General features: G+C 49.6%; 1 protein-coding gene across 17 annotated transcripts in view; it reads right to left on the reverse strand.

Annotated features, from left to right (window-relative positions):
• The window catches only part of CACNA1G (calcium voltage-gated channel subunit alpha1 G), a 153630-nt gene that overhangs the window by 89060 nt on the left and 52259 nt on the right, over positions 1-12311 (reverse strand). For all 17 annotated transcript variants that reach the window (XR_008822444.1, XR_008822446.1, XR_008822447.1 and 14 more), the window contains exons 4-7: positions 6323-6420; positions 4099-4258; positions 1933-2224; positions 1340-1432 (exon numbers count right to left, since the gene is read on the reverse strand). Coding sequence is in view for 13 of the 17 variants with exons in the window: in XM_056342265.1 (XP_056198240.1) it covers positions 1340-1432; positions 1933-2224; positions 4099-4258; positions 6323-6420 (643 nt within the window). In the remaining 4 variants the exon portion in view is untranslated. The remainder of the gene's footprint in view (positions 1-1339; positions 1433-1932; positions 2225-4098; positions 4259-6322; positions 6421-12311) is intronic.

The following is a 12311-nucleotide window of genomic DNA, read 5'->3' on the forward strand; positions in this document are numbered from 1 at the left end:
TGGTGTTTTTCTCTCTCCACAGACAGCGGTTGTAATTATCACAATTAGTGGCATTACGATGAATGCACTGAGCCTTCCTGATAGCAGCATTTTTTCTGGCAGTGTGTGGGCAGCTTGTGAGCAGATCCCTTTCCCCTGCTAACGGGATTTACGGGTGATTGTTACGCAAGGGCATCAGCAGTCTGTACCCACAGCTTGGAGATTTTATTTCCAACGAGGGTTTCATGAGGTTCTGCCTTCTGTGGAGTCCAGCCTGGATCACAGAGAATTACTGACGTGCTAACGGGCTATCACACACTGCTAACGTTACTCGCACGGCATCTGGAAAAATACTGCCTGCCCTTCCTCTTCGTCATTTTGGGGATGATGAGAGCAAGGGATTGCTTCTTTTGGGGGGAAGCTAATAGATGAATTAGAAAGAGCATCATGGATTAAACAACCTCCTACCTTCTCATCAGGGTTTGAGTCCTGGTTTGATGAGGAGCAGAAATCCCCACAATGGCCTAACAGACAACGTGCAGCTAATTTGCTGGATATAGTCCAATTAGACAGCAAGAAAGAGACTCATCTCACTTATCTCAGCTACATCTGAGTGAGGCACCTAATGATCCTTTAGAGTCAAGAGAGAAATAGGCACATCAAGTCTGCAAAGCATCTAATTTATTTTGGATGTCTACCTTTGCAGGAGATGAATCACCCCCTTAAAGCACCTATTTTTCACCCTTGACGATAAAGGGAGTCTAGACAACGAGCTCAGCCAGTCATGGTAGACAATTCTGCTTACATAGATGGAGCCCACCTCACAGAAACTCTGTTGGCTCCTTTGTGGGTGGTCTCAGATGATGCTGTGAAGCATGGGTGGGCTGTGGACAGTAATCTCTTCCCTCGTTAATATGCTCTCTGAAGTTCGGGCTGTTTTCCTTGAAATGTCCCCACTGCACCAAGGATCCAGCCACCTGGGTTCTTCGGTACGGGGGAATTTCTGGGCAGCCTCTTCCCCTCCAGAGCTCAAAACCTGAGTGGGGGAAATTTGCCTACTTTTAAACTTAATTTCAAGGTGGCAACTAGGAGAGACAGCCTTGGAGCACAAGAAGTAGTAGAAGCAGCAACAACAGCAGTGTATCTACTATAGCTTAAGTGCATCTTTCCTTCCTTCCTTCATGTTTGCAGCTAAATGCAGCTGCGGTACAACACCGTATTGAAGCTGCATGTCTTCCAGCAGGCTGGTTGCTACCTCAACTTTTATATTGACTGTTTTATCTGCCCTGTTCCTCTGGGTCATTCCGCTCTGCTCTCTCCAAATGTCAGGATCACCCCATGATCCCCTAAGGCCACTCACAATGATCAGGAGGATGAAGTAGATGAAGTTGTAGAAGGAGTGTGCATCCATGACAAAGTACATGATGTCCACCCAGCCTTCCAGTGTAATGACCTGGTGGAGACAGGAAGGGAAAATGAACCCATCGAGGCTCAGTTAGAACTCTAAGTCCACAAGCAACGTTTCTCCCGGCTGGGTCATTTCTGACACCCCATAGCTGGTCTTGGTGCAGCTGAGCAGCCAAATCCTGCTCCTACCAATGCCAATAGCCAGCCCAGGCTGAATCCAGCCCTTCTTTTCCAGCTGGAGCCAAGGCCCACTACTGCATTTTGCAGAGGGAAAAGCCGTCCCTAGGCTTTGCTCCACATCAGGATGGTCTCACTGTGCACATACATGATTTGGAAACTGGGATTTTGTCCACACATGTGAGATGGAGGCAGCCTCAAAGCAGGCATCAAATTGTATCCCAAACAACCTGAGCACCCATGCACTACTATCTAAGTGCTTCCTAGTGCAAAATAGCCCTCAGGAGTGCGATTACACAGCCCCTGGGAACATACTCGGGGGGCACAACCAGTTCCCCCACCTTGTGACAGTTTGCAGACAGGACTCACCTGAAATATTGCGATCCAGGCGTAGCCAATGTTATCAAAGTTGATGGCTCCCTTGAAGGGGTTGTGTTCCCCAGCAGAGCAGTTGGTGTAATACTGGTTCCAATTGACGCAGGATGTGTTGGTGGTGTCATTGTAGGAATAATAATCCAGCGTGCACTCGAGACCCTCTTCTCTCCGTGTTGGGATACTCCGGCAGTAGCGCATCCCGTTCTCCCGGGGCTGGGAGCAAATGAAAGGGTTCTCATCTTCGTTCTCTGTCTGGTAGTATCGCTCCAAGTCCACCGTGTAGGGGCTGAAAGAGTCCAGACAGGGCTGAGGTTTGCACACCGATTGCAGGCAATCTGGCAAGGTAACAACTGTAACAGCAAAGTCTGATGTCTGTTATTCTGGACCTCAAAGCTTTTTTTTTTTTTTTTTTTTTTTTTTTAAGGGATCCCCTTGGACCTTCTGCAGCCCCACGGGGTGAGATGATGTCCCTAACTGGGTTTTGGGAAACTGAGGGAGTGCACTCGGCCACTCAGCAACCCCTCTGATGACATTATTAAGAGTCACTCCATCTGGAAGTGCTCTGGCTCTGACCTCAGGGGACTAAGAGGAGGATTCAGCCCAGCGGGGCTTCTCTGCAATGTCTTTGCTGCAGTAAGATGGAAATCAGTCCGTTTAAGCTCCTGTACCTCCTGTCCTCGTGGAGATGCTGCGTGGGGAGACTATGTACAAGGACCTCCCAAGCTTCCTAAAAACCAGAGACAGGGCCTTCATCTGCATTTCACAGTGCCTGTTCACCCCCTAGATAAGCTCTAAATTCCCTCTGAGGGTGGTCTTACCACAGAAAACCAGGCAAAAACACTCTTCAGGGAGATGAAACAACCCATGGCCAGCCAGCAACTGGCTTCTTGCTCTGCACACAGCTATCTCCTTAATGCTGCCAGCACTCCCACTAAAGCTTGCAAAGATATTTTTAAGCCTAGTTCAGCCCGGTTAATTCCTGCAGAATTGCCTTTAATACCCTTCAAAGCTTATCTAAACCCCTGGAACTCCAGCTCAATTAAACAGCACCCAAACCTGGGGCTCTATTGGATTTACTCAGTGGCAAAGCAGCTCCCCTGCTCTGCTGCCATTTACTTAACAACAACGTGCCCTGGTAATGACTCTTCCAAGCGTCCTTTGAGGGCACAACCTACAAGAGGGGTGGTACTTGATCGGAAGATGCGTGGGAGAGGATAAAGATGCGTTGTGCCAGCTCCAGACCCGACAGCCAGCCTAGCCACAGCAGCATTGTCGTGGTCCTGCTGTGCGCAAGCAAGAGGCTTTGGGCTTGCAGGGCTTTGCTGTCCAGGTGTGGATCTAGCTAGAACAACTCTGGAGGTCATCATCTGAAAGCGATCCAGTGAAAGGTGACGGGGTGCAAGAGCTCGACAGAGCAGCCATCAAGGGCTTGCAGTCACCTGCCCTTCTCCCAGCATTTGAAGGGAGGGAGGTGGTGGAAAAGCAGGTAGGTAGGACAACAGGTATAGAAATGCTGGTCTGGAAAAGGCTGACAGCTACCCCATCTTTCAACCGCTGTTCAAACATTCCTACATCTGGCAAACTGGCTGGCCAGGAAAACTGGGAGCTACAAAACCCTATTTGATCACAATAATCCTCTTGGCCTTCAAATCCAGGGATCTCTGAAAATTAACACTTTGGGACAGAGACTATGTCTTGCTCTGAGGCTGAAAAGGATCTAGCATCACCAAATGTGAGGTAGCTCCATCGGCTTTCCCTGGGGTTTAGGTGGGAATACAAACCCACACCAATAAACGCTACCAGCTGCCGAACGGGATTCAGACCTCAGTGTCTTGACAAATGCAGAAAAGGTCACACATTAATGATATGCTAAATTCAAACAGCCTGAACGCTTCTTCTCAGGGTTTTTTTGGAGGCTCTTATCAATCAGAGAGGTTCCCAAGTGCTGGCTGAGGGTTAAGGACAGCTCTGCAGGACCCGAATGGCAAATTGTCACAGCTCACTCTGTTCCCTGTGTGCCTGAGCTCGAGCTGGGGTGGCACTTAGGAGCAGGGAGCATTTACAGAACTCCAGGGCTTTTTAATGGAGGATATCCTTGTCTCCTGCAGGGATAGACTTGTCCAAGCTGGACAGACACTTCTGCTGCCCGGGCAGACTCACATGCTGAAGTTCTCAGGGAGGAAGCAGCGGTTCCTGAGCAAACCTGCCCACAGCTGGACTCCCACGATGCCAAAGATGAAGAAGACGAAGAAGCAGAGAAGGAGGACGTTCCCCAGCATGGGCAGCGTGTCCAAAAGCAGTGTCACCAGGATGCGCATACCTGAGGCAGAGAGGAAAAGTCCATGCTGAATTTCTTTATTCCAGCTATGTCCTCCTGACCTTTTCCTTTCTATCCATACTTTTCCTTCCACTGACAGCCACTGCCTTCCCAGCCACCATCCTTCCCAGCCACACATGGCTTGCAAGGACCCACAGCTCCTCATTCCCCTCTGGTTTCCCCCCAAAGCCTCAGGCAGATACCCCCCCTCAGCCATGCCCTGCTCCTGGGGCACACGGCCTGCCTTCCCTGCGATGCTCCCTTCACTCCCCATCTCAAGTCCTCTTCTCCACCTGAAGTTTTCTAACAGTGGTATGTCCCCTTTCTTCCCTGAGACCAAACTCGGATGTTCTCCCTTGCTCAGCTGTATTTCTTTCCACCCTCAGTATATATTAAAATTCCCTTCCCTGTCTAATTCCCCTCATCTACCCTAAATCCCCTCTCTTCCTTAAAATACAGGACTCTCTCTGGCAGTTAATTCTCACAAGTTCAGGAACAGACAGTTCTGTAACAAAGACAAATTGATGGTGACTTCAACTTGACATTTACACACACAAAAAATTGATTTCATCTGACGTCTCTGTAATATTCCGCTCGTCTTTCGCTCTCCTTCTTTCCCTATCTTTTGCATTCTCTCTCTCGCTGATACTGATTTTCATTTGAAGAAAGCTTTACTGTTGCACCCTTTACTTTGATACTTCAAGAAGACTTTTTCCTCTCTTCCTGATGCTGTCACTTCGATCAAGGTTTTTCTTCTACTCCTCTGCTGGGGAACAACCACCTTGTGTCAACTCCTAATTGACTGAAATGCCTTTCTGTAGTTACTGCATTTATCATCACACAAAACTCTTTTTTTCTTTTCCCACCTCACATTTCTATCCCATTGTAACTACATTGCAGAGACGCCAAGATAAATTACCCGGGATTTCAAAATACATTAAGTGAATTACATCCCCAGTTAGACAGTGGTGGATAAATTCAGCCATCCATCAGTTCAGCAGTCGGGAAAAAAAAACATTGCAAACAGGATTCTGAAGCTACCGTAATGACTGAAACAGCAGCAGCAGCAAAGCCAGATTAAGTTCACGAATCAGGACCAGAACGATAAATAAAGCCGAGGCACCTCCAGCACGGGCAGACAGAACTGAAGCTGATTAGCTCTCATCAAGGCATTGGGCTAGTTCAGACAGGGGAGTTCAGGCTTGGATTTAATTCGGCTAAAACAATGCTGGATCCAATACTCGGGATTGTAGAACCAGGAAAGTGATGTTTCGGATGCAGTTGTACTTACACTTACCACACCCGATCTGTACAGCATCCCAGAAGGATGGAGCTCAGCGCCTCTCGCAGCGCCCCAGGCACAGACCCCTGGGCAGTTTGGTTGGATTTGTGATGGGCAGAGCCTCTCCAAGCACAGGGCTGGGTTGCCACCACCTGCTGCCATGCAGGAGCTGGTGATGCTGTTCAAGGAGGGGCTGAAATCCTCATGCATGACCTGATAAACCAGGACTGAAGAGCCACCCCCCATCCCACCCAGGCTTGCTTTGTTGGTTTTGGCTGTACAGACCAGCTCCGGGGAGCAGAGCAAGAGATGCTCCAAGAGGAGGGTCCTCAGCACCCCCCGAGGGGCTGTCTCCAGGCACAACAAGATTTCCTCACCCCAGTTTCTCCAGGGTGAGGAAGCACAGGTCGGGTGGGAACAGCATGGTTCAGACCCTTTGCCCATGCTGCCTGGCAAAGGCTGTTGGCTCCATCAGCCCTACCACCTGCATTCCATCACCTTAGCAGCCTCCTAAGACCCTCTTCCGATGAGAAAGAAAGGTGTCTGAAGAAATCCTGGATATCTTATTGACTACAGGCTCACCTCTGACGCCACAGGGGTCAAAAGGAATATTATTTAAAGTCAAAGGGTGACAGGCAGTAGTAACCAGAGAGTGGTGGTAGGACCTAGCACCACCAGGCTTGGGTGAACGTTTAAGATAGGCAGCATCTGTGTTTAGTTTTCCATCTTTGGGGCACAGATGCAGAGAACTTGCATCAACTGGGAGGAATAAGGATCTGACTTACTGGGGACCCTGTTAATGGCCCTGAGTGGCCGCAGGACACGGACAGTGCGGACCGCTGAGAAGCTGACGTTCTGCAGGTCCAGGGAATACTCCAGCATCCTGTGAAAGACACAAATGTGGAGAAGCATCAAGGATCTTCTGGAGAAATGTTAGATTATCAAACATTATAAATCAAACATTATATGCCAACCGCTCACAGAGGGACTTGTTACTGCATCTCTCCCATCAGGAAAGTTTGCCAGAGGAATTAATTAAGGGCTGTTTGCATGTCAGAATAAAGTCAATGAGTGATAAATGTGATACACCAGCTCACACAGCCACGGATCTTCTCTCTCTCTCTGTCTCATCTGCTTTGGTTACTGGTTTTGCATAGATGCAGGGCAGAAGCCCCTGAAAGTCCATGCACATTCCAAGGGAGCAATTCCCAGGCACAGCTCTGTTTTTAGGAATTGTACAGATACTCTAACAAATCTGGGTTTGCTGTGCTGAGCACCACCACAACCCTCAGAAGAAGAGAGAAGCATCTCCTGGTGCAGACCCTGGGGCACCAGAGATGTGCAGCACGGGACACTGAGCTATGCCAGCTCTACCCAGAAGGGATCATTGGCAGGTGGGACTCGGGTGGATGGGCAAGCACACAAATCAAACCTGCTGTTGGTTTTGGGGTGGGGTTTTTTTGTATTTGTAGATAACAAATGGGGCAAATGTGGACCAAGGAACCTCCTGGTGCCCATACGCTGTGCCTGATGGGGTTATTTTGCAGCTCAGGACACTGAGATGCAACATCCACATGACTTGGTGTGAGGATGCACCTGGACTGCTGCAGGTCCCTGAGGTCTCACTCTGCTCATGGCACCTTTGCTCAAGCACAGTGGGGCTGTCAGGCACATCACCACCACGACTTTGCTCCCCAGCCATAGGAGAACACCAGAGATCTGCCCAAAAGCATTCTTGAAGAGGCAGAGCTGGGCAAAGGCAAGGAAGAGGACCAAGAGGCTCCCCACACCGCTGTGTCCCACTGCCACAGGCAACCACAGGATATTAACATCTTCCAAAAATTAGCAAGTTCCATCTCAGAGCTAATTGCGTTTGATGGTTAGAAGGCTAACTTCCAGCCTGAATTTATTCAGGACAAGCTTATATTCATTTGTTCTTATGACAGCACTGCCTTTTAAGTAGCTTCTATAGCTGTTCTTTGTCCCTGGTGTTTACCTGCCCGATTTATTTACAGAGGACAAATCACATCTCCTCTCAGCCTTGATTTTGCAAAGCCAAACAAAGCAGGTTCTTCCAGCCCCATCTCGCAGGCAGGCTCTCTGCTTTAGTCACAACCTTTCTCTACACCTGCCCTGGCCTGAATTAATCTTACCTGATTAGACATCAAGCTTCTGGAGGAGGCTTTGCTGGCACCTTGCACAAAGGCATCAGTACTGTCCCCGCCCTCCCTGCTGGAAATCCCGCAGGATTCATCAGTGCCATGCTAGCTTGGCCACGGCTGCACTTGCTGCGATCAGCCAAACCCACCCTCCTCCCTCCCGGCCATTGGTAGGTAAGGAGCACCTGGGGTGGAGAAGGCTTTCTCTTTCTAGCCCCCAAATACATGACTCCACATTTGATGCAGTGACACTTCATCTGATTTCTCTTGATAGGCTTTAATGAGGATGATGATGATCAAACCATATCTAAGATGAAAATAATCTCAACATACTCCTCTGTATTTAGCTGGCACCCACAGCTGTCGGACAGCCCCAGAAGATGAACGTTGGGCAGACACACGTGGATACCAGGGGTTTGTTCTCATCCTCTGACCAGAAAGGAAGGCAGCGTGTCCATGAAAGCCCACCTGGCCCCAGTGACAAAACCAGCCCCTCCTTGGTGTGCGGGACTCACCACATTGTGTGAGCTTTGGCTGCCGTAAGGAGAGGGGCAATAATTTCCCTGGGCTTTAACAGTTCTCTAATTTTGCTCGCTGTTTGAAAAGATTTTTGTATGGTTTGCAGGATTCAGTTAAAAAGCCCGTGTCAAACATAGAGCTTTTCTTTCATCCATTATTAAAACAGAAGCTACCAGCAAAATTCAGAGCAGCATATGGTTATGTGCACCAAGACAAATCATTTTCTGATTAATGACAGCTCTAGACTCACGTCCAGAGATGTACGTTTGGAAGCTGCAAAGGGCATGTTTGTAAAATTCATTTTGATTTAACGTATTAAACAACAATGACAACGCCAAATTAAAAAAAAAACAAACCAAAACAACAACCAAAACAAACACAACCAAACATCCACCCAGTAGCTTGAGCAAACACATGAACATCAAGCCTGAATAGGTGCTCTCCTACCTCTGCTGCCGGACACTGCTGGTGTTACAGTGCCACAGCCTCAGCCCCAGCCCCGACTACACATGCTGATAACTAACAGCTCAAAAGCCTTGAGAGAGCCCAGTATTGGAGAAAAAAATGTGGGTAAGAGTCAGTCAATAACAAGCCAGTCCAACGAGAATCCCACCACTTCCCAGCTCTAAGGTCACTTCCCAGGACAAGAGGATGCACAGGAGGAAGCGGTTCATATCCCTGACAAGGAAAGAGACCCAGGGAGAGCGAATGTCAGGATGTCACCAACGGGCGAGGTGACAGGTGCATATACCAGCGTATATAACATTTACGCATTGAAAATCTGCAGTGTAAAAAGCCCTTGATGAAGCTTCAACTCAAATGTCATTTCTGTTCAAACAGGAAAGCATGACGCCTGTCAGCGCCTCTGCCGCAGACCCAGGTGCCCAGCCAAGTTAAAAGGCTGAGAAAAATACTCAGCATTAAATCAGGTGGATTCCTAGCAAACGCTGAGGCTCATCAGAGTGATCAGCAACCTCTGATAGCTGGAGTTATTCAGAAGGAAAGCGGAAATATTTAGGACTTTCTAAGAATAAAAGCGGAGCATCTGCAAAGCCAGACGTACAATGGGCTGGCGGTGGGATGCAGCGGGAGAGCTGATGTAAACCTTTGGCAAACACTCCTCTGAGAAGGAAAACTCCCGGGACTCAGCAGACAGACACAAGGGATGGCTCAGGATGGAATGGGCAGCTGAAATTCATTCCTTCTGCCTGGAGACAGCGAGGCATGGAGCTCGCTGGGGTTTCTTTTATATAAAACCCAAAGCATCGGGAAGAATCTCCTACGTGCAGTGCCAGGCAGCACCCCTGCCTGTGGTGAAGGGCTCGCAGAAGCGATGCTCAAGAGCATCACAGGAGGGGCTGAAGGAGCTCTTCTCACCCAGCGAGTCTCTAACAGAGCACAGAAATGCCAGCAAAGCCCTTCCCACACCTACCCAGCACCACCTCTCCAACCCACCTTGCTCTCAGTCCTGGCTCCTCTCCCATTCTGCCCAGGAAGCAGAAGATGGTGTGAAGACCCATCAGAGTCACAGCGTTGTCTGAGGGTGCTTTCCCAGGCAAACCTGAACTCTCCCCTTTCACAGCTGGGTGCCGGGGAAGCTGTACAGCCAGGGGACGTGACCAAGGCCACACAGGGAACCCGTAGCAAAGCAGCAATGCCTGCAGGCAGAGCAGCCTGCAGAGACACCGAGCCGCTGCTCACTGCCGGCAAGAGATAGGCTCAAATCTATTCAGCATTAAAAGGTTTCCCAAACTGGGCATATAGGCACCCTTTATCTACAAAGCACAGTAATCAGTAGGTGATATTAAGCCGTCAGTGTTGGAAAAGGCAGGGGGAAATTATTTAGGCACTGTTGTATCTTCAGAAAGCTGGAATGAAATTCCCTCCCAGCCCTCGCCGCCTTTGCTGCGCTTTTGCTCAGGAGCTGCCTGCTAAGCCTCGCAAGACTTACCACATTCGTGGGTGTTGCTTAATTTTAAAAATACTAATTTCCATCAAGCTGAAGAGAATACAAAGAGTAGCACTGGAGGGAGCATGAACCCTGCAGCCTGCTGGAGCTGGCTCGTCATGTGTCCCAGCCAGGACAGCTGGCTAAGGAGGCTTCTGAGGCGGCAGCAAGTTCAGCTGAAGAACTGAAACAAGAAATCTCTGTAAAAAAGTCCTAAAATTTAAAAACCTCAATGCTTTCCACAGGTGGGTTTGAGTCAGCTTGGCTGTGAGGGAGGCTGCTGAGGGTTTTCTTTTAGCCAGCAGGTTTCTGTGAGTCAGGGATGTGGCTTGCTCGGGATGCTCTGCTTCGAAGGCTGCAGCAAGATGGCACAGGGCAGAGAACATCACACTGGGCAGGCTTCACCAGTCCCTGGGACCTGGTTGCTCTTCATCTTCCCAAAAGGCACTTAAACATCAGATTGCAAAGCTCAACCCCAGAGTTTGCACCCCCAGAGGTTTGTGATCATGAGTACCAGCTTGATGCTCTGAGCCACTTCTGCTCTGAGCAAAGAGCACCTAATTCAGGATTAGCCAGGATGCAGCAGGACCTGGGGTGGAGGCTCCCGGACACTCGCATCCATCCCAGGAAGCCCAGGAGAGGCGCAGGCTCCTGGGAGAGGGTTTGGTGCAGCTTTCACTGCAGCTCAAAGGGGCTGCAGCTGTGATTGCACATTGGGTAATTGCGTGTGCAAATCGGCCACTTACACGGGCAATTACCCCCCGGCGCTCACAGTGCCCAGGCAGCGCAGAGGGCACTGAGCATCCACGTCCCTAAGGTGCTGCTCCTCAGCGCAAGGGGGATCGATACGGGCAGACAGAGGGGATGAAAAAGCAACATTCATCCCTGCCTCTCTGTTATTTGATTTTGGTATTTTTAAGAGATAAAAGGACTAATACATGGGGAAAGAAGAGCTTTTGCCCACAGTCACAGCAGGGACCACATAGGCAGCCCCATGTCAGTGCTTTCTTCCCCATGTCTGAACCGGGGAGTTGAAACAGCCCCTTGATCAGCCTCGTACAGCTGGAGCACCCTTTAGAAGAGCCCTGCCTGCTCATGAAGCAAACGGGTGCTGTGAGGTGAAAGCCACGTGCTGGAAGCTTCACCCCGAGCACACAGCAGGATCCTCGCTCTGGCTGCTGCAGCCACAGCATCCCCGCTCCCCGCGGGGACCAGTCTGGCAGCATCGCACTTATCCCTGCTCCTGAGCTACAGAGCTTTTCAGAAACCATCCAGGTTTAGATGGAGCAGGGATGGAGTGGGGGACTGCGGCATCCCTTTCTCTCCTGTTACCTATGAACACAGCAAGGCTTCCTGCAGCGTATTTCATCCCTGAAATTCAGCACTCAGAACCAGGAGGGAGCAAGACATCTTTAAGGGTTGTTTATGAAGACTTCAGTGGAGCTAACTCTTTCATAAAGCCTTCAACAGAGGGAGAAAAAGTGATAACAAACATTAGAAGAAGTGTTCAGGAAGCAAAGAGGAAAAGAAACGGTGTCTCTGTTTCTGAAGAAAGCAGCCTGCCAACCACCTCCAGCCCAGCTCATCTCAAATTGTAAGCAAAATATTCCAGAAGTGTTTAACTTTCCTACAAAGTCTTTTAAGAGGCCCATTACCGTTCCAGTGAGCAAAGAACAAACAGGACACCGCAGAGTCGGCCAGATAACTGACTGAGCCCAGAGTAACAACAGAGCCACGCAACTCAGGCACGGGGTGATGCACAGCCCTGCTCGGGGAGAGCAGAAACACGGCCACAGATCCAGAGCCCTGCTCCACCCCGTGTCTAGAGAAGGAACCCTGCAAGCTCTTACAGCACCAACCTACCCCGTGATTTAAAGCCCCTCTCCTGGGAAAACAACCAACCATTAAGGTTTGCTGTTGTTTTGGGGATTTTTTTGGATGAGGATGTTTTAAAGCACGGTTCAGTCCACAGGGATGCAGAGGTTCAGGGAAGCCCTTATCTGACCATAGTCAAAACAAGCTGATATCCTGCAAGCTGGTGGGACTGCAGCAAAGTGTCAGGGGATGGCTCCAGCTGAAGAGCAGGCAGATCTCAGTTTATTTTTTGAGGCTACTCTCTTCCTACAAACTGGTCAGAGATGAGGTCCC

The sequence above is a fragment of the Falco biarmicus genome, chromosome 1 (assembly GCF_023638135.1).
Source record: "Falco biarmicus isolate bFalBia1 chromosome 1, bFalBia1.pri, whole genome shotgun sequence".
In the NCBI taxonomy this organism is placed as follows: Eukaryota; Metazoa; Chordata; class Aves; order Falconiformes; family Falconidae; genus Falco; species Falco biarmicus.